The sequence below is a fragment of the Hyaena hyaena genome, unplaced genomic scaffold (assembly GCF_003009895.1).
Source record: "Hyaena hyaena isolate Hyena2069 unplaced genomic scaffold, ASM300989v1 scaffold_208, whole genome shotgun sequence".
Classification (NCBI taxonomy): Eukaryota; Metazoa; Chordata; class Mammalia; order Carnivora; family Hyaenidae; genus Hyaena; species Hyaena hyaena.
In genome coordinates this window covers 497,940-525,002 of record NW_024080839.1, presented here as the reverse complement: position 1 = coordinate 525,002, position 27,063 = coordinate 497,940, and the positions used below count along the sequence as shown (strand labels likewise).

Here is a 27,063-nt window from a genome sequence, read left to right as displayed (position 1 = left end):
GTGCTGCTAGATCTCACGAACCATGAGATCATGACCTGAGCTGATATCAAAGTAGGATGCTCATTTGACTGAGCCACCTGGGTACCCCAAAACTACATCTTTAAAGGCTTACCTCAAGTCCAATATTGTTTTTCTGAAGACTCTCTTCTTGGTGAGGTCATTGCTCACAAGGATCTATACTCTAAATAATGACATTTTTGTTGGCCTCAAGTTTTGGGTTTAACTTTCTTTAATTTCTCCTAAAATTGTGAGCATGGTTGTGATTACTTCTTTACTACCATTTAAATATTATTTCCTTATTGATGGTTCTGTGACAGTTGTGTATGGCAATATCCCCTTTATCTGACACTTCTCTTATGGACCAGAAGTCTTCCAAGAGGTTCTTTGTATATCATGATCAGACAGACATATTGTTATTGCAGTCTCAGGACCAAAATTTCCTTCCTGTCACATGCGTATGACTTATTTTTGGATTTCCCAGCTTAGTGTTTCCTGGTTTAGGGTTGCTTTAGTTATTGCATTCAGTAATTTTTCTTTGAGTATAACTTTTCATGGCAGCAATCAGCGCAGATTACTTACCATGACATGGCTTTGACTGTGTGATTGTCTTTTGTGTTTCCAAAATAGTCCAAGGAGTCCATTAATTCTACCAAGTAACCATCTGATTGAAAAAAGTATCTATCAAACTGGCTACTTGATTAAGCCATTAGATTGGGATTACATTGCTGTCTCCTGTTAAATTGGGATTTCAGCATATTGTATACTGTGGATTCCAAGCATACTGTAGATCAAACTCTAGTTTCTAGGTTATTACTAGTGTGATAGATTATCTGGTTTATAGTGGCTTGAGTTATGTATTTGAAATGTGGCTAACATCTATAGGATGAACAGATGCAACTCCAGCAATACACCTGCAAAACTACAACTTAGTATCTATGATAATGAATCGATTATAGTATGAGGTGAGGGCACTAGATGGGAGCAGGATAGCTGAGAGCTGTTCCAGCTCTGCCCCAACACACCTCTTTTGACCCATCTGGACTTGAGTTTCCTTATCTGTACAATGAGGGGGTTAGGCTATATTTTCTGGGGTCTCTTTTAGCTTTGAAAAGCTAAGACTCTACCCTCCAATGGAGATCAGCTGCCCTTTCTTGACTTTGGAAGATTGTGTAGACCATTAAAGGATCCTTCTTTCAGATCTCTTCTTATCTTTGGCTTCAGGATATAATTTTGTTTAATCTTAGAGCATGAGACACTTTGTAGTGAACTAGCTCTTGCCATGAAACAGGGAATACGTGGTTAATTTGGTGGAATGACATTAACTCATTTAGGTTGCTTTGTTCTTCGTTGTTTTATTTAATAATTAGCTCCTGAGACCTCTCGGAGCCTCTCCAGCCAGGCACTAACAGTCTCTCTCCAGGTTCTGGTTCCAAGATGAGAGAGTGATCTTCCCACTGTGAATAAGTTAATCCCTGTGGTCCAGTAGGGACATGACGGCTTGGGCAACCGTTTGCCTGTTGAATGCACATATATGGAAAATCATCCTTGGTGGAGAAAACTGGATTTTTCCAGCGCTGGGTTTTTCATCCACATCAGTGAGAAGTGAGGAGGGGCCCCTTAGCAAGATGCAACTATGCAATAATGCAACAAAAGTGGCTAACAGCACTTCCTTTATTACAGGGCTAAATGCTCATTGTTGTTTGCAAAGAGTGAATCCATAACCTCTGCAGAGTTATAGTTTATGCACAGTTGATTTTCATCTACAGAGGCAGAAAGTCCTTGCTTTCTCTGTCAAGCTTTGACTTACAAAACTCCCATTTTCTTTCAGTTTGGGGCATGTGTGTGTGTGTGTGTGTGTGTGTGTGTGTGTGTTTAAGAAAATGTTTAGCAACTAGATGGGAGAGAAGGGAAATAGAACTTGCAATGTGGAAGAAGGGAAACACATTTCAGAAATTCTAAACAAACAAACAAAACCTAAACAACTGAGGGGGTGTCATGGAAGGTCTTAACAGAAAAGACCTATGTCATATGCTTCTTTTCAGTGTGCTTTCTCCAGGAGCAGAAAGGACTAGAAAGACTGTATTTTTCCAACAGAAGGAGTGTGAATCCAGAGCTCCTTCTGCTGAAATTGGTGTCATTTGATGTTGCAAAGAGGCACTTTGCTTATGCAATTGAAATAAAAAGTAAAGTGCCTACCTGGGTGTTTTCAGGGTAATTGTAAGCAAATAAGACTAATTAGGAGGCTGTGTAGTCTCTAATTAAAAGCTAGGAAATAACTCACTCTGTGATACAAGAATCCAGGGATGTTTGGAAGAGGCATATAGAAAGAACACATAATGCTTTCCTGGGGCTTTTACTTCCCAAGACCGAAATTCCTGTTCTACAGAGCACATCGTTTTGGAAGCAGGGGATAAACAGACCCAGAGCTGGACACACACAGATCCATCCCCTAAATATACATTTGGGGAAATGTGTGTAGATAATAAGGAGAGGCATTATTTTTGTACCAGCTGTACTTGGAAAATGTCGTTTAAACAGAACTGGGAACATGCATGGGGCAAGCTGTGAAGCACTTCGGTTGAAGCAAGAGGAAAAATTGAGGCACTTTGCTTAACCTTTGGGGACTTTCAAACATTTACTTTTTCATGCCCTGTGGCCAGGTCTTTCTTTTAGATCAGGTTATTATTGGGCATGGGAGTATGTGTGAATTCAAGGGAGGGAAAGGGCCTGCCATGGGGAAGCGAGGGAGCAGGAAAGTTCACTTTGCTGAATAAAGACTACTTTAAAAGATTTTCATAAGTTCTGTATATTAGCGCCCAGTCAGTTTGATTGAAAAGCAGAGAAACTACTTTTTAAAACACAGTTCATTTGTAGCTTGCTGTGACAATATAAATATGGGGAAAAAATAAGGCTATGAATCAGCAAAAGCATTTCCAGGGTGAATCTTTGGCAAAAATGTGGACCCCCAACAATTCAGGTGGTGTTTTCTTTCAACCGGGTTCAAAAATCTTAGCTTTGTAAATTTCTAAAATTTTAACGTTTTCTTGTTTTCTTCTTACAGTCAGGCAGGCATTCAGAGGTACGTATTGGTTCTCATAGCTTTGGTAGAAATGTGCTGAAAATGGAAATGGATATAAAATACATGGTCTTTAGGCTAATTTGGTATGGCTTTGTAAGGCCTGAGTAAACTGGTAAATTAGTAAACTTCTTAGAACAATACAAATAAATGCAAGACACATAGGTAGAATAACAGCTTCGGAAGAAAGGGTTAGTATGGTACTCCCGTGTTCTATAGAAGACACCGAGTAAGGCCACCAATATAGGAACCGAGTTCCTCTTTTGGGTTTGTTTTTGTTGTTGTTGTTGTTTTGTTTTTGTTTTTTTGGTGATGATTTTCCATCGGCTTCACGTTCATGGAAGGGAGATGCAAAATGCAACACGGTCTTTGCATTTGTTTCCAACGTGGTCAGCAGCGGCCCTGGCTGACATCCGGGCTCCGCATTCTCATGGCGTGTGCAATGTGCATGCGTCTGGCTGGTCGAGAGGACGGGGCAGTTGGCTGACTAGTGTGCTGTGCTCGCGGGGCTTCCTGGCGTGCAAGGGCAAGCCTTCGTGCGAAGGGACTTCCTCTCTGGTCGTGCCCTCCTTCATGATCTGAGCTTGGTCTCACCCTTGGCTGTGGGTGGAGGCCAGTCCCCAGCAGCCTCAGAGAATTGAACAGCAGCTGTGACCCTCGCAGCAGCGTTTCTTCTTTTTCTTGGGGTGGAAAATGGTGAGGATTGCTTCATCGAAAACTGCCTTGAGACCTTTCTGAGTCAGGGCCGAGCATTCCAAGTAGCACTGCGCTCCGATCTGAAACACAAACAGGAGAGAGCAAGGCGTGAGGGGGAAAGAAGAGAGAAGAGCACAGCGGTTTCAGCCCCTCGCCCGGCCAAGTGCTACCGCTGCTGGGCCTGCAGACTGCCGGGGGTTGGTTTGGGTGTTTTTCCTTTTACATTTCCATTTGCATCGGTTCTCCTAACTTTCATATTTTTTTACTCTGATATTAGCAATAAACGGCCGTGGATTCCCTTTGGTAAGCAGTAAATTCTGAAAGTGACCCATAACCACTCATTCCTAATGTAAGAATATAGCAAATGTAAAAATTGAGAGAGGATTCAAAGCCAGTGATATGGTTTAAATATACTTTGTGAACAACAGGGCTACATGATGTTGTTTTTAGCACCCTTTCATATGCATGCAGAATGTGTAAATCTGGTACAAGTGAAATGTATCTCCTTCTGTATGTGAGAAGGCAAAGTGTCAACTTGGTTGGGAAAGCACATAGAAAGAGTGGGTGATGAGGTTTGATAGTCATGCTTCACTAACAGGCACTGCAGATGAGGTATCTCTTGGCAAGGTGATGTCCAATTGGTATTATTATCTGGTTTTAACATACTCAAACATTTTTTAAAATTTTATTTATTTTTGAGAGAGACAGACAGAACAAACCAGCGAGGGGGCAGACAGAGATGGAGACACAGAATTTGAAACAGGCTCTGGGCTCTGAGCTGTCTGCACAGAGCCTGACGCGTGGCTCAAACCCACGAACTGTGAGATCATGACCTGAGCCGAAGTTGGATGCTCAACCGACTGAGCCACCCAGGAGCCCCGGTTTTAACAGGTGTATTTTTAAGGAGCTGACAAACCCAAACATGTAAAAATAAAAATCATAAAATACATTTACTCACAAAGACACCCTCCTAGTTGGTATTCATTCTATGTGTATTTAAATGATTCAATATTTTGTTCTCGCTTAGGGCTTTATTTCAAAGCTTTTGATGATTTCATACTATGGTGTATTTGATAATCACAAAATCTCTTTGAGAAATATAGAAATTCAGTCCAGAACTATAGCTTCTCATTTAAAAAATAGCAAGCCAGAGGGATGCCTGGTTGGCTCAGTTGGTAAAGTGTCTGATGATCAGCTCCGGTTGTGATCTCACGGTTGTGGGATCAAGCCCCACATGGGGCTCCATGCTGAGCACAGAACCTGCTTGGGATTCTCTCTCTCCCTTTCCCTCTCTGCCCCTTTCTTGCCTGCTCTCTGTCTCTCAAAGTAAATAAATAAACTTAAAAAGAATAACTGAAGAATTAAAGCAGATGCAGAAGAGGATAGGTGGATGATGGTGAATGACAGCAGATACACGACTCAATCAGGGTGGCAAATTACATGCCCATTCCAGTAGCTTATGTTAATGAGGAGAGCAGGGCTGGGGCCAGACCGTAGGGGCGGGGGAGGAATGCAGTGGACTGTGAAGCACACCCCTGCCCCAAGAGTTGGCAGTCTTACTCGGCTTTAGACCATTGTCGCCATGGTTCACTGGTAACCATCTTTGTATTTTTCAAGATGACTTCAACTCTTGAAAAAAAAATTTTTTTAAATCTTTATTTATTTTTGAGAGAGAGAGAGAGACAGACAGAGTGAGAGCAGGGGAGGGGCCCAGAGGGAGGGAGACACAGAATCCAAAGCAGGCTCCAGGCTCTGAGCTGTCAGCACAGAGCCCAATGCAGGGCTCAAACTCACAAGAGCGAGTTTATGACCTGAGTTGAAGTTGGACGTTTAACTGACTGAGCCACCCAGGTGCTCCAAGATGAGTTGGACTTTTGGATTTTTTTAGTTAATAATTACCAATTTAAAAAATGCTCTGTGGGCCAACCAAGGCAGGAATGTGGGATTATTTTTGGCAGCGACCAGTCAGCTTACAACTTGCAGACTAAAGGAACTCGTGGTTTAGATTAGGATAGAGTGGGAACAGCCCCAGAAGGTCAAATGAACTGTTTAAGGGCACCCAGCCAGAAAGTGGAAGAACTAGACTAGAATCTGGGTCTCTTCGTGTGTGTTCTTTTCTTTGTTCTGTGATGATCATCCTTATCCCTCAACTCTGCAGGAAGTTGCTCAAGTCGACAATTAGCCCACATATACAAAACCCAAGCACGAAATAAAATTTTTCTGGCTGTGTCCAGATATAAGGCACTCCCCCACTCCCCATAAAGAATAGATACTGTATGAGCTAAAGGAAAATACCCAAAGAAAAGATGCTGGATATTAAAAACCTATTTTATGGCTTCATTTTAAGGCTTGCCCTTTGAATTAAAGAATGGCTTTTTTGAATCATTAAAATAAGTTGGATGCAAAAGAGGGATAAAAAGTAGAGAACGTTTTCTTAATAATGTCATGAAATTTCATCTGTTACATTTTGGATTGTGGCCAATGCTTGATATGAACATGTGAAATGCACATTACTCTAGGCTAGCTCTTCTGTGTCACCCTGAAAAAAATATGCAGAGAATGCTGTGAGGCCATTCCATCCAGAACACCTCTCCACTGAATCATGAGCCTCACTTGATTCTGGAAATCACAGGAGAGCTGGGCTCAGCTCATACATGGAGTTCTGGGCCCTCCGATCCTGCAAGATGGGCAGGGGCATTCCGACTCTCCTCCTCGGGGCCCCCCCCTCCCCAGCCCCCGTGTGCTGCTGACTGCATGGCGGGCTTTGCCTTTTGAAGGTGGAGGAGGGGCCCAAAACCCATCTGTCCCAATTCAGATATTTCTGAAGATAATGAAACAGTGGATCAAGGCATTATTGGGTAACTGTGTTAATACAAGCTGTTTTGGACTGATAGTTCTGGGAAAAGTAGCAAACAGGTTTTGGGTGTGATCTGGGAAAAATGTGTGAGAAACAGAACTCAGTTAAGAGGTAGGTGTTTTGTGGGGGGCCTGGGCAGCTTGGTCGGTTGAGTGTCTGACTCTTGGTTTTGGTTCAGGTCATGATCTCGCAGTTTCGTGGGTTTGAGCCCCATGGCAGGCTCTGTGCTGGCAGCATGGAGTTTGCCTGAGATTCTCTCTCCTCTCTCTCTGCTCCTCCCCGGCTCATGGTGTCTGTCTCTCTCAAATAAATGAATAAACGTAAAAAAAAAAAAAAAGAGGTGAGTATTTTGTTAACCGTGTGTCAGTGCTCTGAGAGTGAGAAAGAAGAATTCATGGAAGGCAGCGTAGCTGTGTTATAGAAATTTCTAAAAAGAAACCAATTCATTTATGATCTCAACAATGTGAAATGGAAAACATGACTTTTCTTACAGTCTCATTTACCCCTTGGAGCAAAGTGACCCGCACAGCCAGATATTTAGAACAATCCGTAAGAGCTCAGGATCTGTGGATCCTTGTTTACACACACATGTTATCTGTGACGTGCTTTGCCAGGATGATTTATTTTCCAGAAAAAAATAGAGATTGAAGAATGTAAACTGAGAGAACACTCTTCTAATAGCTTTATAATAGCTCAAATTTATCATCTCAAAGCTGGGAAATGTATCAGACATGTACAGAACATTCAAGAGTCTGACAAGAAGAAATTAAACAAAAAGAAAAAAACAAACAGAAGAACCTACAGTGGCCAATCAAGTGGAAGAAAACCTACTGATCTTACAGGTTGTCTTCGTGGAGGTGAGACACGTTATAGAGTGAGATAGAGCGTAACCTGAAAGAGGAAAGGCAATGAAGTCTTCCCGGCCATGGATGCACCTGAGAGGCACATGAATTTAGCAACAATTATAGTTTGCTGAGCTGGACCTCAGGTCTCATTGGGTCACTTAATCATCATAAGAACTTTGCAAGGTAGGTCTGTCACCTCATTTGCAGCTCAGAAAACTGACGCTAGAGACACGAAGTCACTTCCATAAGGTCACACAACAAAAGAAATGTCAGAGGTTTGAATTTGTCTGTCCCCTGAGCTACAGTCTTAACACTCTGTGGGGCTGACGCTAGCAAATAAAAACAAATGTGCCCGAAAGAGTAAAACTAATGAACAAACGGAGATGTTGTTTTGGACGCAGTGAGGGTCATAAGGGAGGAAAGGAAGAACAAGTAAGCCATTTCCTCTAAATGGAGAGGGTAGAAAATAGTTGTGGAATAGACACAGTAAACTGGTATCTAAAGACCCAGCTAATAACAAAGAAGTCCTTTATTTCTTACTTAAGAATTAGGACAGGTACAGGCGACATCAAAGCCAAAAAAAGGAAAAAAAGAACCTAATGACTTGGGAGAGAAATTCTATCATAACAAATTGCTAAAAGAGGAAAATGTTTCTAGACTGGATGGATTTGCAGCTGATTTTTTTTTTTTTTTTTTTGAGACCATAAGGCAGAGATCGCCAGCTCAAGGGTGGGTAGATAATGTAGTGCACTACCTCAGTGAAGGTTAGTATGGAGGGGTGGGGACTGTGAAAAACTGAAGGGTATCTTCCTTGTCTGAAAGACTGTTTAAAGGTTGCTGTTGATGAGGAAATGCTGGCCTCGTGTTGCCAGACCTTCTAGTGTATGTATTGTTTTGTGTTTGTTTTTGTTTTAGAAGCCAGAACTGAGTATCTTTCTGTGAAGCTTCCATTGTTCAGTGTTGGCCACTAAATCACATTAAAAACACACATGTGGGGTGATCAAAGCATTTGTGGGTGAAATTTGATTCATCACTTGCCAATGTACTCCCTATGCTTTTTTTTAAAGTTTATTTATTTATATTGAGAGAGAGAAGGAGAGAGTGAGTGAGCACAGGAGGGGCAGAGAGAGAGGGAGAGAGAATCCCAAACAGGCTCCGTGCTGTCAGTGCAGAGCCTGATGCGGGGCTCGATCCCATGAACAGTGAGATCGTGACCCGAACTAAAATCAAGAGTTGGAAGCTTAACCGACTGAGCCACCCAGGTGCCCTTATGCTTTAAGGGATGCCTTTGCACGTACTCATTTCTCTATTTGGAATTTTATCCTCCCTAGTCCCTAAGTTTGTCCACTTGATAACCTTGTCTTTATCCTTCAGACTTGGCTCAGATAGCGATTGCTCCAAGAAATTGTCTCTGAATCTTCCTTCCCCGAATGTGTTCATCACTCCCCGCTCTCTGCTACCTCAGGACTAAGTATTCATTCAGGTGGCCTGCCAGCCACCCTCTTCTTCTGGCCTATGGGCCTCTTGAGGGAAGGAGCTGTCTCTCCTTCATTTCTGCAACCCAGACCCTAGTGATGGAGTGACCAATTTTCAAAGACCACGAGAGATAGAAGAAATGGCCAGCATGCAAAACAAGGAGCGTTAAAAGTGACTTTTGCAGTCTGTAGGCAGGTATTAAAGACTCCAGTTGATTAAGGTAACTGAACATGGATTCCAGGATTTCTGCAGCAATGTTGCCGCTTTAAACCCACTGGTGCATGCTTGTTACATGCATGTTACAAAGCCAGCGGGACACAGGTACCAAGACAAAGAGTGAGAATAACAATAAGGAAGGTGTAGGGTGAAGAAGATACCAGGAAAGGGCAAAAAAGAGGCCAAAGGCTGAAAGAGAGGAAATGGCAAAGTGTTTTGTCAAGAAATACCTTAGGAGGTCTGAACTTAGAAAATCATGGTTAGGTTGAATCAAATGGAGCTGGGAAGGAGAACATCCAATGAATTATAATCTTAGAATTCAAGTGCAGCCCGGTGGCCGGCACATGAGAGGTGTTCAGTGAGTTACTGACAAGTGGACCCAGTAGTAGTATGGACCTGAACCAGTGAGGAAGCTGGCTAGAGATGAACAAATGCAATAATGACAAGGAGACGGAGGATAAAACAAGTAGACGGATAACGACGAATATTTATTACCAGAGGATGCAAAAATATTTATGGAAATGTCATTGACTTTTGACAACTGTAAAGAATTGTAAATACGTATGATATGAAAATAGCCTTTAAAACTAAAATGCCCTTTGAGACCAAAAAGAGATGATAGAAGAAAAATGCTCTGAAAGTTGAAAAGTACCACCAAAAGGAATTGAATATGAAAGACCGGAACTTGCAGAGCACTTGAACTGTGGGGAGAATATGAATATTAAAATACGGGGCTTCAGTGTATAAAAAAGAAGCCCCAAGACTGAGGCTACTTTACTTTACTTTACAGGCTATAAAAAGGAAGCAGAAGAACACGGTGGTTAAAGCAGTTTGATATCCCAGCTCTGCCGCTTTCTAGCGGTGTGACCTCAGCCTCGCTGAGCCTCAGTTTCCTCTAGGAAAGTGGAAATAATAATAGACACACCTCGGGGGGTTGCTGTGAGGATTAATTAAGACAAGGCATGTGAAGCGCTTGGCAGAAAGCCTAGCGCACTGCAAACACTCCGTAAATGCTAGCTGTTATTATAAACTACTTGACAGGAAAGTCAGGGAGCAGAGAGACTTAAAGCATCTCTATAATTACATGAATTGTGATGAAACAAGTTAAACTCTTGCTTGGATTTCTTCTAAATTGAATTTCATAAGCTAAACACGATTCTCTCCGTATCTGAGAGCAGTTGCTAGGAGAAACTGGCAAAAGGCAATAAAGTGGTGAACTCATCCATTGTTCCTAAAATAAGTACAAGATGAGATGGGAGGCTTTGGAGTGACTTCTTTTCAGAGGGAAAAACAATTTCCTAAATGAGAAGTCAGGCTAGGACACTGACAACATGATGGGGTAGACAGGACGGAAGCGGGGACATGGAAACCGAGCTCCTAGAGAAAGCTGGTGCCGAGCCTCTGGGACCTCCTTGTGAAAAACGGACAGCTGGGAATCACATAGATTGTTTTTGGAGTTTGGTGTTTATGTACCTTTAGCGAGAGAAGTTAAGCTGAATGTTTGAGGAAGAGGTAGAAGAACCTCTAGACATGTACCCATTTTACAGAAGGCATAATAAATGGTTGGAGGAGACAGGTTACATCATGGTCAGATGCACAGCAGTGACATCCACAGATCTGGATTAGAGATGCTTGTGTTATTATCAGCTGTGTGAATCCAACATATTCATCTCCTAAGACTCTGTTTCCTCACCTGTAAGAAGAGACCAGCACTATCTGCATAAGGGGGTTACCATGAGGCAGAAATGAGGCAGAGCCTGTAAAGTGCTTTAGTATCCCAAGACCTCGATGACTGGCTCATACTAGTCATTCTGACAAGATATTCACAGAAGTAGGAAGTGATGTCTCAAGTACTTGTGAGGTATCCTCATGCACTGTGTCCATAAAAACATAATTCTACTTAGTTCATTTCTATTTGAGTGTATCCCTTAGTTTTGGTGCCTATAAGAAAATTTTAAGAAGAGAGATACACACATTTTTATTTATGGAGAATTTGTACATGATATTTTTCTCGATCAGTTTAAAAGGGTGACTCCTATTCTGCCCAGGGCATACATTTTGCAGGGTTACTAACTTTAGAAAGTTAAAGAGGGGGGCACCTGGGTGGCTCAGTCGGTTAAGCGTCTGACTTCGGCTCAGGTCATGATCTCATGGTTCATGGGTTCGAGACCCAATCGGGTTCTGTGCTGACAGCTCAGAGCCTGGAGCCTGTTTCAGATTCTGTGTGTCTCTCTCTCTGCCTTTCCTCTGCTTATGTTCTGTCTCAAAAATAAATAAACTATTTAAAAAAAAAAGAAAGTAAAAAAGGGGCGCCTGGGTGGCTCAGCCGTTTAAGAGTCCGACACCGGCTCACAGTTTGTGAGCTTGAGCCCTATACCAGGCTCTGCACTGACAGTGTGGTGCCTGCTTTGGATTCTCACTCTCCCCGCCTCTCTACCACTCCCCTGCTTGCACTTTCGCTCTCTCTCAAAAACAAATCAAACAAATAAACAAGCAAACAAAAAATAATACTGACTTAAAAAAGAAAAACAAAGTAAAAGCAATTTCTGAAACTTCTCGCCTGGGTCTACGGGCTTGTGACTGTATCAATGAGGAGGTGACTCAGGTTATGGAAATACGATTTAAAAGCCTCCTCTTGTGTCCATTTTAGTGTCTGATTTCGCACACATCCTGGTGGGCATGGGGAGACAATGATTTGGTCTAAAGAATTTCCCCATCAAAATCACCATTCATGTTAAGCTCTCAAGAACGGAGAAAGGTCTGTGAAGACAGTTCCAGCTCTGAGGTGGTTGCTATTATCTGCAGCCACTTGGATTCTCCAACTAGTTATCTTCTGGTCCACGTTACTCCTCTAGATGCTGTTTGTGAGATAATCCAGCTGCTGTAAGTGGCTATTCATTATGTGGTGAGAAATATTGAACAAATATAACCCTGCCAGATGCTAATCTAAGTTTTCTCCAAGAAAATCACTAAATACCTTTAATGGGGTCATTTAAATGAATTACATTGATAATAAGCAGTGAGATGAGTCCTTTTATTCATACTAAATACAGCAACTGGATATTCTAAATGTTGCTAAGTCAGATGATAAGGGCTTCAGCTGTTTAAATTCACCAAGTTTTTTTCTAAAAGAACAGACAATGGTGGCTGGGAAGACACTAACCAAATGGTCCCTTCCAGCGTCACTAGAACAAAGGGGGAGTATGAAGCAGACAGAGGATCCGTGAACACACTGCACTTTAAAGCAAAAGTCTATGTAGCTCACTCCTTCCAAATCATACACCAAATTCTTCTGTCAGCATACATTTCAAATTAAATTCAAATCTGACTGTACCGCTTTTGCAAGCTTCACCCCATGCTCATAAGTGAGAGGTTTCTCTTTCATATACAGCAACCGGGCCAAGGTTTTGGGGTCATCGCGGAGATCAATCTGGCAAAAAAAAAAGTGTAATAAATTTCCTTAGTTTTTCAGGTCTTAGTGGATATTTTAAACCGTGAATTGGTAGAGATTCTCCCCGCCACCACTTTATATCTACGAAGTTGCCGACTGACTTTTCTTTAAGGAGGTACATACATACACATGCCCATATTACATCTAAAAAAGTAAAGTGATTTCTGTGCAAATGTCAGCATCAGGTTTTCCATGTGCTTTATTCTTCAAAAGCAATTCCCCGGGGGGCTGAACTCACTCCAATAATTCTGTGGTTGTTTCAGGCGTTTTTGAAATTTCCTACTTATTTTTAGATCCCACTTATAGGATATACACGATGATGGATCAGTCTTATTACCTTACAGTGATGCCTCATTTGGTCCCAAATTACATTACTCATTTCTTAATAGTCTATTTCCTAGCTGTGAATACATCTTTGTCTTCACCCTCACGGGGATAAAGATTTGCCTCCTGTGAGGATATTCTAAGGAGTGTTGATACAGACTCCCTAAAGAGGAATTTCTGAAGGGTCTGCTCAAGGAATAAGCATTAATCTTTTCAAAGGTAGAACTACTTTGAAATAGCATGTATGTTTGGATTAGTTTTGATAATTTAACCAAATATTTTAGTTGCATTACAATCTCCCTCTGTCGGGGTGTCTGGTGGCTCAGTTGGCTAAGCATCCAACTTTGGCTCAGGTCATGATCTCACAGTTCTGAGTTCGAGCCCCACATAGGGCTCTGCAGTGACAGTGCTTGGGATTCTCTCTCTGCTCCTCCCCCACTCCCGCCCCTCCCTCTTTCTCAAAATAAATGAATAAACTTCAAGAAAATTCTCAATGTGTATGTGAACTATGCACATGTGAATGGGTGTAAATGTGGGCTCATAAAGGCTTGACTTTTAAAGAAAAACCAAAATATTTATACATTAGAGTTCCATTTATAAGCACATTGCTCTGCTTTATCAATTTGTGGGTTTTTTCTTTTGATCTATTTATTTATTAAAAAATTATTTTTAAATTTACTTTGAGAGAGAGTACATGCTCGTGGCGGAGGGGCAGAGAGGAAGAGAGAGAGAGAGAGAATCCTCATCAGGCTCTGTCACCCCTTCAGGCTCTGTCCTGACAGATCCTGATGTGGGGCTCGCTCTTATGACTTTGAGACCATGATCTGAGCCAAAACCAAGAGTTAGATGCTTAACTGACTGAGCCACCCTTGAGCCCTCTTTTTTGGTCTTGATCGTTCAATATAGTGCCACCAATGATAAAATAGGCTCAAATCGCACAAAGAAGTTTATTTCCTGAACATATTTTGGAAACAGGGATCCGGGCTCTGTCAATATGGTAAAAAATTATCATCTGGGATTAAAGTGAAAGATTGCATTTAAACAATTCTCTTTCAGAGTAGAAGCATTAAGTATACTCTGATTTTTGGACTTGTTAATTATCTGTCCGTATCTTCCTTCTCTAGGAAATACTTTTACTATTTTAAAAAATTTTTCTTTTCAATCAGAATAGAAAATGAGAAATAGAAAGCAGGGGCATAGGAAATAGATAACAATAAAACCCTTCCCTATCATTACATTTCTGTGTCTTTGGATACTAATTTAGCAAAGAATGAAATCGTTTCGAAACTATAAAAAGGAGGAACAATCTTAAACGCATTTGTGCAATGGGGTTTACTGTTGGAAATTCAAATTATAGAATTTTATTTGTTTTCAAAACACTTTAAGGCCCTTTAAAATCACAGGTTTGTGTATCTGGTACATCTGTTTTTAACTTCTTTCCTAAGATCTGAAAGACCAAGAGGTTTAAGGGGAACAGAGAAGAGTAAATTCCTGTCTTCTTTCTCTTGTGGTGTTAAGGAATTCCTGTCCTCATGTGTCCATTTGGACTGGTGGGTTCATTTGGACATTCACACCTATTTTGTGACTTTCAAACAATTGTAGATTTCAGATATAAAAAAATATCAGATAATAAGTGTGATTGACATCCCCACCTCATTCCTCTGGCTCAGGGCTGGAGATGGGTGTCTACTTCAAAAAGTACTTTGTTACTTAAAAATAAAAAGCAGAGAGATTAATTTCTAAAGATCACATCAAAACCTTCTCTTCATATAAATAGCTCTGTTGCTTTTTCAGCCATGGGCTAAACAATCATGCAGATCTGAGGAATGGCTGTTTGTAGGGTTGATATATCAGACACGCTCCTCCCTAGTGCTGGTGAAATAGGCTGTTCAAGAGAAGCCTGGTCTTTCCTTTTTTGCTGCCCTCCTGCCCTGCCCACCGCACCTTGCTGGCTCCCGTGTCTAACCTGGGTCCCTATGAGGACGTAAGGCACGTGAGGCATGCAGTCCTTCAGCTCGGGGACCCATTCCTCCTGGACGTTGTGGTAAGAGGCAGGATTTACGACAGAGAAGCAGATCAAAAACACATCTGTGTTGGGGTAGGAGAGTGGCCGCAGCTGGTTGTAGTCCTCCTGCAGGAAGAGCAAAGAGTTTGTTCAGACCGGGGAGGGCGGACCCCCCTGAGTGTTCTGCACCACGCTCCACTGCAGCTCCCCTGACCTGCTCATGCTCCCACCCTGGGATCTGGTGGTTCCCTGCAGGAAGTGTTAGAAATAAAGGAGCCATCAGTCAGAAGCACACCTTTTTGTTGTGTATAGAGGTTGTAAAACAGCCCCCCCCAAATTAAAATTTACTGATTTATTTTGAGAGAGCGAGAATGCGCACACACACCAGTAGGGGAGCGGCCAAAGGAGGGAGAGAGAGAATCCCAAGCAGGCTCCGTGCTGTCAGTGCAGAGACTGACATAGGGCTCGAACTCACAAACCGTGAGATCATGACCTGAGCTAAATCAAGAGTTAGATGCTTAACTGACTGAGCCCCCCAGGTGCTCCATAAGTATCTCCATTTTAGGGAAAACTTAAGAAGCTATTTTTTTTAAGGAGCTTTAGTGAGATATCTTATATACTATAAATTCACCCCTATAATGTGTATAATTCAATAAGGATTATCACAGTTCCCTGTTGCAGTGTGTTGTATTGAATGGAGTTGTGTTGTATGGAAAGTGGATTTAAATTAGTGCGCAATTGGCCAAGGCACAGCAGTTCTCTTCTTACATAATTTTTAAAAATTGCATGCAAATTTAATTTAGAACAAGCTAGCTGTAAATGTAAAGCAAAGAGTTGTCAAATTGGACGGCACAATTTTGTAGAAATGTATTGTGTGAGGGTCTAGAGTTCAGAATTTGGAATTTCCTTTTGAGTCTACCTAGAGGCCATAGCATGGCCTAAATAACAAAATACCATATTAATTATTTTTTTCCCCACGTTTCAGACCAGAACATGCTCTGGTTGGAGAGTTCTTGCTTATATAAGTTGTTTATGTACACGCTGTCTTAGTGGAAGAAGATGAAGACAAAAGTAAAACATTGGAACATCTCACCTTTGGGAAAATGTCAGCATGTATCTTTTACTGTATGTGAAATGTTTTAGAAGGTTCCAAGGTAAATCTGCTATTTCGATATAACATTTATATTTTCATAGAATTTAGTAACACATAAGCTAAAAGTAATTTTATGTGTGTGTATACTTATACTATGTAAGTATACACTAGGTACACATACATGTCAGCACACACCACAATATGACATACTGGTCATACGCACCTTGCATACTTCATATATATATATGCACACTATGTACATGCACATGCTATACATACACAGGGCAGCCAAACCTGTGTGTTCACTTATCACATACACATAAGGCATATGCCACATAGCAATTCATTTATTAGGGTCCTGACTACTCTTCCTAATGTTAAAAATATTAAACTCATAAATGCTCACTGCAAAAATTCAAACATTACCTAGAGTAATACAGAGAATAGAAGTGAAAGCTTGTTTTTGCCCTCTAGGTGATCTCTAACAATCTTTCCTCTATTCCTAGAGGAAGCCATGGTTTAACCATATCCTTTTGAATATTTTATATTTATTTAAATATATAACAGACATGTTTAGTTTAAAAAAGATAAATTGATTACATAGTTCATATTATTGTGCCCCTTGATTATATATATATATATATGTATGTATAATGTTTATTTATTTTAGAGGAGGGGAGAGGCAGAGAGAGAGGGAGACACAGAATCTTAAGCAGGCTCCAGGCTCTGAGCTGTCAGCACAGAGCCCGATGTGAACTCATGAACCTTGAGATCATAACCTGAATTGAAGTTGGACGCCTAACCGACTGAGCCACCCAGGTGCGCCTAAGCAAAGGTTTTTAGTTACCTAAACAGAATGCAGCATAAGATGGCAACCATGCTGAAAAATCCTAAAGTCCTAAAAAATAAACTAAAAGAATATAAAAAATCACTGACAGTGGCTCATTTATCACATTTCTATTAAAGCAAATAAGTAGGAGTTGAATGCATTGCTGAATAAACACTGGTCACAGTGGGCAGTTGGGCCAGGCCTCCTGGCTGCATATTGGCTGAATTGTGCCAGGGTGTGTGTGTGTGCGTGTGTGTGTGTGTGTGCCCACGAGCACGCGTGCATGTATGTGGTCGTGGTGGGGGGTGATAGGGAGTGGGGGAGTGGACAGCTCCTTTCTTGTTACTAACCCCTCCTCTTTACACAGTGAGCCCTGTAACCAAAATTTCTTGCCCACGGTCTCGGCACTGCTCTCCTTTCTCTCTGGGGCTTTCTGTTAGGGGGTAGCCGTGAGGCTGACAAGTTGAGAACCAGGTCATAATCTACAACTGTTCATGGGACCACCTGCCCTCTGCTGCCTCATCGTCCCATGTGGATTGCGATAAATGGAACAGGGGGCATCTTGTTTTTATTTTCTTATGCCCTGCTTCTACTCTGTCCACAGTGAACATTCCACAGACGCCGTTGACTGACTGGATGACACCAGGTCTGCCCTGAACTGCAAATGAACACGTGGCTTTTTGGTGGGTGATTTACTGCAGGGTTTTCATTAGAATCACCTGGGGAGTATTAAGAACCTCTTGACACCCTGCTGCCTCTCTCCCTACACTCTGGGACCAATTAAATCACGATTTCTGGAGAGTGGGCCTGGGTAGCTGGGCATTCTGATATAAATGGTTGGAATTGACCTGGAGTTGAGAACAACTGATTAACATTATCCATATCTTCATCACCGAGGATGCATCAAGGGCTTATTAAGAAGGGCCATGCATTGTTTCAAGTGCTTACATGCATTACCTCTTGAATCCTCAGAGTAGCGGCGGAGAGATGGTAGCATCAACATTCATATTTCATAGAAGAGGAACTTAAGTTCAGAGAAGTTCAGTACTGAACTAACGTCTCAGAGCTATTAAATACTGGGATGGGCTATTTAGCCGGAGTCCAACTCCAGCTCTTGTGACATTATTTGTTTCCACTCAGAATTTTAAGCAGCAGACTAAGCTTTTTTTTTTTTTTTTTTTTTTTTTAGAAAATCTAATTATCTGGGTATAGACTCATGCTTTACCCAGTAATCTAAGAAATGTTGGACCTTTTTGGATGTAGGATCTATTTCATGGCCTGAACTTACTAGAAATTACCAGCAGATGGCAGCAGACACTGTATATTTAAAACCTCAACAGCAACCAAGAAAATTGCACGTTCTGAAGCGCCACTACTGGATCTCAGGTAGGAACAAATAACTGGTGGTCTGAAAGGATTGTGTTTATCTGATTCTTTACCCAGAAGCCATCAAAGGAATTCTGCTTACATTCTGAAAAAGTTAGGAAGAGCCTGGTTTGCCGGAGGGACTACGGGTGGGAATGGGAGAGGAGTTTGTGTTTTTGATCATTTACCCTCCTGGCAGGGTAGCCAAGGCCCTCCAGCTGAGTGACTTCCGACCTTAGCCTTCGGTGGGCTTCATCTTGCTCTGTGTTCTGGATATCTCTCCCGTGGAAAGCTCAGTCCAACTCTGTAACGCTGGGGCTCCAGGGCGGCTTAGTCCTTTGAGCATGGACTTTGGCTCAGGGCATGACCTCACCGTTTATGAGTCTGAGCCCCACATCAGGCTCTGTGCTGACAGCCCAGAACCAGGGACCTGCTTCAGATTCTGTGTCTACTCAATTTATTTGGAAGTGAGACAGGTGACGTTTCTCTTGCTCTTGGTTAGCTCTGTGATAATAGAATACCGTAGAGTAGTTATTTGACTGAACTGGAGCAACACAAATGAGGGCTGGAAGAGGTTTTAGAGATCAGTTAGTGCAGTGGCTCCCAAGGTGTGGTCCCTGGGAGCTTGTTAGGAACACACGTTCTCAGCCCCTACCCAGCCCTCCTGAAGCCAAGGCCCTGCGGAGCATCTGCACCATATGTCAAGGTGATGCTCTTGCAGCTCAAGTTTCAAAACTGCAGCTATTGTGCTTTCTTTTCCCCTCAGCCGATTTTATGGTTTAAGAAGAGAAACTCTAGACAGATTGAGTGATTTAATCAGGACTACAGAGCAAACACACCTTTGAAGGAGGTTCACACCTGGGCTGGCAGACTCCTGTTGGCCCCCATTTGCCACAGGTGTGGCAATGAAATGGCGCCGAGGGCTTCAGCATTAATAAAGGGAAGTGTCCTCTTGAGATTGAGAGCTGGGTGGTGGGAGGCTGGGGGATTTGACTTTGTACCAGCTGATAATGCAACAGGGTGCATTCTGAGCCTAGGTTGGATGACCACATGTTGGGATGATGTGAAGGGGCTCTGGGAAATGGATCGATGATCTAGCTGGTGGACCGTGCCCTCCATTCTCACATTGAAGCTGAGAATGGAAGACCAGCACTTGCATGTTTCTTGAGGAAACAAGGTGTTACTCTAAAACTGTGGCTTGAGCGGGGCTTTGGAGGGCTGAAATGGACAAGGAGGCTGGCTGGCTGGGGCTCTCAGGGGATAGGGAAGGATTCGGGGCAAGGTGGGCTCTTGAGTACTTTCCACCAACTTTACCCCAAAGGCGGGAGACTGGTTAGAAGGCAGATCTGGTGCTCTTGGATGACTACGGGCAACTATGAAGAAAGAACAGTTCAGGGACAGCCTCATCAGATGGCCAAACACCTTCCACATATGTTTGATGAGTCACGGCATGATGGCCCAGGTGGGAAGTAAAGTGAATCTTTCAACCAGTCTTTCTCAGACTTTAGGCCCACTTGAGTCATGTTAATGTGCAGCTTCTCATTCAGCAGCAGGTCTGGGGCAAAGCCCTAGAAGTTATTTCTGACAAGTTTCCAGGTGACTCTGACACCGCTGGTCCAGGGACCACATGTTGACTGACAGGAGAGTTGCATTGAAACTCCTCCCACCTCAACCCAGCCCACACCCATATTAAACTGGAAATAGAATTCAGCTTCCAAGTCCTCTAGGGCTTAGTGACATTCATCCCAGATTTTAGCACATGACTCATTTTCAGATTCTCCCATAAGTACACTCTTATCTGTCAGGCTTGCTTTGGGAAATGTGGGTAACACCCAGAGGGGAAGAGTGTAGCATACTACTTAGGAGCATGGGCTAGGGAGACATGTTCTCTGGGCTCCAATCCCAGCACTGCCTGTGACTACTTTGTGAGACTGGGTAAGTTTGCTCTGCCTCAGTTTCTTCACCTGTAAAATGAGGTCGATAATCGTGCTTGCCCATAGGGTTGTTTGAGAATAAAATGTGTTAGTATGTGTAGACCACATGGAACAAGGTCTTGAATATAGTAAGTTCTTTGGTGGACAAGAGTCCATCTTGTCAACAACAGCTATAGTGTCCCTACTCTCTTTGGATACTAAGGCTGAACCCAAAATTAACTTTTTCTAAGCTGCATAGTAATGAGACCCAAGTGCTTGCATATTTGGATTGCACCTCTGAATCAATGTCTCTATGGCTCTATTTTTTTTTTAATAATTTAAGAAGAAATAAGATTGTGTCCTAAGGTTACTTTTACTAATATTTTGTCATGTGAGCAACCTTTTTTGAAATCCTCCAAATTGCACACTTCTAAAGCCACGTTAAGGTGCATATGAGTGAGAAAGGATGAGTTGCTTATTGAAAAACATTTGTGTTGAGACTTGAGGCAAACTTCCCATGGAGGATCCATGGAGGAGGCCCAATTCTGTGCTCTAGATGGCCCCATTGGGTCAGCCAATAACAAAAGAGAAGGCTCATGTTCTTCCAAGTGGACCCTGGGTTGCCGTTAATGGACCCCAACTGTACCTGCCTCCCTGCCTGGCCATGTGCCTCGTTAAGCCCTTGTGAGGAGAGGGGCTTCAGAAATCGGGCAGGTGAAGACAAGCAGTGTGCAGTCTTGGCTGAGGGAGGGGTGTGGCTGATGGCCTTTCTGTTCCCACATTTCCATGGTCACTGGTGACAGCTGAGCTACTGGGGGCTATGGTTTCTCAGCACCATCCTGTGCTTGCTGACACACAGACAGCGCTCCATTGTGTGGCGCCTGTGTGCAGAGGACCCAGGGGTTCACCCTGCTGAGAAGCCAGGCTCCCGACATCAGGGATTCTCATTTCTCCCTGGCCATGTTGCCAAGTGCCACTTTTGGCAAATGCTGTCTTTGAGATATGTTTATCCTGGAGTTAGGACTGAGGCCACAATCTGAGCAGGCCTTCACCCCCCAAAGTGCATGTGGCAGAGCACGGGAGGCAACCTGTCTTTCTGCTGTGGCTGGTTCCACTCTACGTGGCTGGAAGCAGGGTGGGAAGATGCCTGGCTCTGAGCCATGACCTGGGACAGACCAGTTTGGCATTCGTTGGCTGGCAAACGCCCAGGCTTTGCTGCAACATCCCCACCCCAGCATCCTGTCGTCCCCTAGGTCTCCAATGATGCACTCAAAACATACTGGCCTGCACATACGTCATGGAAAAGTTGGCTCTGGGATTCTTTGTGGCTGAGCCAAAGATCTGAGCTCTAGAAACCCCTTTCAGGGACACGTTCAGTAATCCACTACTAGGGGCATGTGCGGGAGAGCATGACTTGGTCAGACCTAAATAGATGTGGCTTATGGGCCGGGCCTTCTTGCCTCTGCAGCGTGAGCTGAGGGGTAACATGCAGAGTCAGCCTATGAAAAACGCCTCCCTTCATTGCCTACCTTCATGTTAGGGATTCTACCTAATAGATGAACCAGAGTTCTGAGGACTCTGTTTTCAACGGATTCTACTTGAAGTCCGAATATTCGGGGGTTTTTTGGGATTTGGGGTGGGAGCTAATTTTAATAGCAGCTGCCATGTGCTGGCAGTGTATGCACATGGCTTCATTGTAGACCGTCTTTAGCGGATGCTTGGCAGGCTTATGAAGGGCCAGAAGCATGTGTGAGGTGGGCGTGGTGGGGCTGCAGTGGTGTCCAAGGCAGACCGGACACAGCACTGTGGATGGAGCCAGGTTTGGCCATTTTTGTCTCGGGCTGACTTTGAAGGCAGAGATACTGAGTTCCTATCACTCTCCCTTTCAGAACAAGTGCCTCTTGCGGTTGTTTTCATCAACTCTGACCCACACTTAACTCAAGACAAAGACGAGGGACACTACTTCTGGGTTTATTCATGTAGGAAAATCTAGTGATTCACAGCAAGATAGAACTCTATGGTTGGTTTCAGAGACTTATTTCCTTTTTTTTTTTTTTTAAATATTTTTATTTATTTCTAGGAGAGAGAGAGACAGCGTGAGCAGGGGAGGGTCAGAGAGAGAGGGAGTCACAGACTGAAACAGGCTCCAGGCTCTGAGCTGGCAGTCAGCACAGAGCCCGACGCGGGGCTCGAACCCACGAACCGCGAGATCATGACCTAAGTGAAAGTCGGACCCTTAACCGACTAAGCCACCCAGGCGCCCCGACTTATTTCCTTTTTTTGTGGTTCAGGGATTAATCAATTGGTTTTGAGGTCATCTCCCTTTCTTCTTAGTCACTCTGGCCATATGAGTATGTTTGAATTAGTTAAATGTTCCTTGACCATGTGACCTCAGTGACATTTGCTAGAATATAACTGAGGATGATGGATTCTCCTGCCTGAGGCTGAGAATGGAAATTTTGGGATAATGCTTTTGAGTTAAAGCCATTCTAGAACTGTGGGAATCCACTCAGGTAAGGGTTGTTTTCTGCCACAGTTAGGAGCCATGCTTGGAGCACCAAAGACTTCTAGAGTACTGCTTCTCAAATTTTTATTGCATATGGATCATGTGGGGATCTTCTTAAAATGAATTTTCAGATTCAGTAGGCTGGGGGTGGGGCCTGAGAATCTGCAGGTCTAAGAAACTTCCTAGTGATGCATTTGCTACTGGTGGGTGGGCCACACTTTGAGTGGCAAGGTTCCAGAACAGTGATCCTTAAAACACGGTGCACAGACCAGCAGCAGGAAATAAGTTAGACATGCAAATTCTTGGGCTCCTTTCCAGGCCTGTAGAATCAGAAATTCTGAAAGTGGGGCTTAGGGGCTGGGTTTTCACAGGGTTCACAGGTGATTCTGATGTCTGCTCATGTTTGAGAACCACCACTATTGTGCAAAATGAATTACATGCCACCCTTTAGTGTAACACACTCCAATATCTAACAATGCTTTATTGCTGGGAGGTCTCCCTTCAGTCTAGCCTCAAATCATCTGGCTTCATTACTCCAGATCTTTTAGGCCTTCTTGAAGTCATCTGTTAGAAGTCCTAATCATAGAATTTTAGGCCTAGAAGGAACTTTAAGATGTGTCCTGACTCCTTTTCCCCATGCTGCACACTCTCTTATGAACCTTGTCCACTTTTGAGCTCTCAAAGTACCTGGTGGAAAGCATTTGAGTAAAAGTTAAGTTGAAGAAGTATCTATAACCCACTTGTGATATTTTATCAGTGCCCAACACTTCACCTGTGTCAGAGGTTTGGATCATTCTACTTCCTTCAATTTGGACCTTAAAGATATTTTTATAGTGCCTTAGAGCTTCAACTCCTATATTAGCGTTATTTAAAATTTTTTCAAAAAAGGACAGCAGCAGAAAACAATAATTAAACTCTATAGGCGCTATTAAACAATTTTATTGGATTTGAAATTAAACAGAGGCCTGGGGAGGTTGTTCTGGGGACAATGAATGCACAGAAGCTAACAATTGTCTGTCAGTGGTTGCTATAGACGAGAGGTCAAAGGCTGGGCTTGTGGAGCACCGGGAGCTTTGCAGAAGGCACGAGGTTTCAGAGTCAGGCAATAATCCTTGCTGCATGGAATTTTTCAAACTAGATTATATTTGTAAACTCTGACTATGGGAATGAGGGGTGTAAACTCCTGTCGCTTTCAGGCTGAGTTCTGATGAATGGGGACACCCTAATGACTACAGGACTGAAAGAAAGTAAGCAAATCCAGTCCAAAAAGCAGTGTACCTCTATTTCCAGAAGGTTTTCTGGCAGAAGGGTAGTCAAGCAAGAGGTGCACTGAGACAATTGTACCTTAGCTCAGAGGAGCCAAACCAATTTTCCCATTTGGGCATTTGGAGCATCCTTTCCTAGTTGTGCACCTCAATATTGACGTGAGAAGTCTCTTTCCCTCCCCAGTTCCTGGGAGTAGCTGGCTACAACAGCCATCTGCAAATGAAGGGAAAACTGGATACTCTTAGGGGTCTTGAGTCTGGTGCAAGGTTTTCTAATTCCCCACTGCCGGGGCCTGCCCAACATCCGCCTCCGGTGTCCCACAGACATTTATACATGGTCCTTGCAAATGCACACAGAAATCCCAAAGAGTTCCATTTATTATTAGTTTTCCTAGTATAGAGTTTTCAAGTTGGGCAAAAAGATATATCTCCAGATAATTGTGAAGGGGAAAAAAAAAAGGCCCAGACAAATGCATAACTACAAAGAACAATTAGCAGGAAACTCACAGTGGGAAAGAGCCTGGTCAACGTTCACTCCAAAGGACTTAAGATGTATGAATTTGGACAGACTGAACAACCCGCTGATTTTGACCTAAATAAATGACCCAATGGTAACAAAAGCTCTATCAGAGAAATTGGGCCACGGCCATCAGTTGCTTAACCACTTTGCCTCCAACCCATGAATTTATAACATTAGAAGCCTTTCAGAGTGGAGTGTGGGGTGTGAGGAAAGAAAGATAAGGTAGCATTTTCATCTAAGTAGGGCATGTGCTGGACTGAATCAGTGTTGAGGGTTCTCGCTAGTCTATGGCCTTACATTATTGGCTGGCTACATTCTCCAACCTGAAGACACATCTCTGACAGAGCGAGAATATTTCAAGAATCTCAGAGAATTTAGAGTCAACCTCCAGTTGTGCAGGGGTTGACTCTCACTTTTGGAAACCATTCAGGATCCCGGTTTTCTTCTTTCCGACACTTAATCCATCTCCCTCCCCCCACCCCCACCTAACCCCCATCTCTTTTTGGACATTTCCACAGCTCATTAGGCAATCCAAATAAAGGCTGGGCAAAGAATATAACATGAAAAAAAAATGAGTGAAACTAATATGTAGAAAATGGACTCCTTAATCCTGAATCAGGCATTGGTATCAGTGGGAAGAAATTGAGACTCTTGGCCAACTACATTATTTTGGTTATTGATAATCATCAATCAATGAATTGTTATTTGCCTATCAACACCTCAAGTAATGTTTTTTTTTTTGAGTTAGTTTTTGTTGGGTAATTATAAATGTTTTTATGATATTAAGAATGTGCCTTTTGTTGTCATTTAGATAGACAATAAATTTGTCCCAAATGATCAGAAGAAGTAATGTCTGTACTGTTAGTCCCCATATGCCTAGCCAAATGGATCTTTCTCCCCACTCCCAAGCCCTTAATGAATCAAAATAGGAAAAACGTACCTGTCCTGCGGTGTCATACAGTCCGAGCAAATGTTGCTTGCCTCCCACTGTCACGGTAACTAGGGGAGAAGGGAAGAGGAGAGTCCATAAATGCAAGCTTCCATCAGGAGGCTTCACATTTCTCCATGCCAACATCTTCCTGGGCAGCAAGGATAAGCATATGCCTCACCCATGTATATTCTAAACCAAGCGGACAGCATGATTTCCAAGTGAAAGGCAACCTTGGCCTGCGGTGAGAGCAGATGAGCTCCACCAAGTCTACGTTTCTCAACTGAGATGAATATAATTGGTGCCACTTGGACACTCTCTAGGCTACTCATTGATCCCGATTAGGCCCTAGAATATCCAGCTCCTGAAGCAAAAGGATGCTGGAGCCTTTCTTGGTGAGGGTATTTATTTCTTTTGTTTTGTTTGAGCCACCTTTTGGGATACAGAATTGTGTGAGCAACTTCTCTGAAATCTCTCTGCTTCTGTCTCCGAAACGTTAACAAAACCCACGAAAACAAAGAATAGTAACCCACCTACCTATTTTAGAGTCTTTAAGGCGAACGCTAATAATGAAACGAGAAGGGCTTAACACTCATTTTCAAAAAGGTTTTTTTCTTTTTGGTTTTTGTTTTTAAATTAAATAGTCCAGCGCGTTAGCCCAACTGATTTACTACAATTTTGAACCGTAGTTGCAAGAGGAGATGTTGTACGGGTTTGCTTTCACCTACCTAAGGGGTGCACAGAGAGTGAAGAGTAGGCAGTTTGATTTACCCAGCAGGCTAACTGCCTTGCCAAGCAATTGTGTCCAAAAGTGACAAGTAATAGAGGGATACCCACCACCCTGTACATGCCTGGAAATGAAATAAAGTCTCATCTTGAAACTAAACTCAGATTGAACACATGCAGTGTGAAAGTAATACAATTCTCATGATGAATGGAAAGAGCAAATTTAAATTCCAGCTCTCCCCCCAACCCTGTTTAATCTCTTTTTAGAAAAAGCAAGTAAAATATGAGGGAGTATGGGATTTTTTTCCCCTACTTGATCAAAAAATGTGCAAATGCAGGGAAAGATGATTTTTGGCTCCTTCTGCCCTTAGCTGTACAGGAAACAGAGATAGGCTGCATAGCAGCCTTCATCACAGTATGTCCCAAAGAGGCTGGCCGGATTCTCCAGTCTCTTGCTCAGAGTTGCTGATTCAGTACCGATGTTACTTTTATTTGTTTTCAGGTTCCTGGGCTATGTGTATGCTAAGTACTTCTCAATGGCTCATTCTTTGAAAAGCACTTGTTTAAAAGTGCTGCCTCCCGACCAAGGGGGAGAAGAAGGGGGGAAATGGTGGGGGAAAGGGAGAGAGGCAAACCATGAGAGACTCTTGAATGCTGACAAAAACTGAGGACTGATGGATGTGGGGGGGAGGGGGGGATGGGCATGAAGGAGGGCACTTTGGGGATGAGCACTGAGTGTTATGTAGAAACTAATTTGACAATAAACTATTTGTAAAAAAAATAAAAAATAAAAAAAAATAAATAAAAGTGCTGCCTCCCTAGACACCAGGAACAATTTTTCTAATCTACCCAGATCAACATGTGTTCAGTTAGATAACATGGCTATAGCCACTGTGACGAGCTCTCGAATGTGTGTTTTTAAGCGGTGAACACAGCTCCATTCAGCCCTGGTGACGACGCTGACAGAAGAGG

The 27,063-nt window shown here is 42.9% G+C and overlaps 1 protein-coding gene across 1 annotated transcript in view; it reads right to left on the bottom strand.

Annotated features, from left to right (window-relative positions):
- Positions 1-1,653: 1,653 nt before the first annotated feature.
- RHOJ (ras homolog family member J) overlaps positions 1,654-27,063 on the bottom strand; it is an 82,757-nt gene continuing 57,347 nt past the window's right edge. The window contains exons 2-5 of the mRNA XM_039242161.1: positions 25,378-25,436; positions 14,908-15,072; positions 12,501-12,596; positions 1,654-3,852 (exon numbers count right to left, since the gene is read on the bottom strand). Of these exons, the coding sequence (XP_039098092.1) occupies positions 3,706-3,852; positions 12,501-12,596; positions 14,908-15,072; positions 25,378-25,436 (467 nt within the window). The 3' untranslated portion in view covers positions 1,654-3,705. The remainder of the gene's footprint in view (positions 3,853-12,500; positions 12,597-14,907; positions 15,073-25,377; positions 25,437-27,063) is intronic.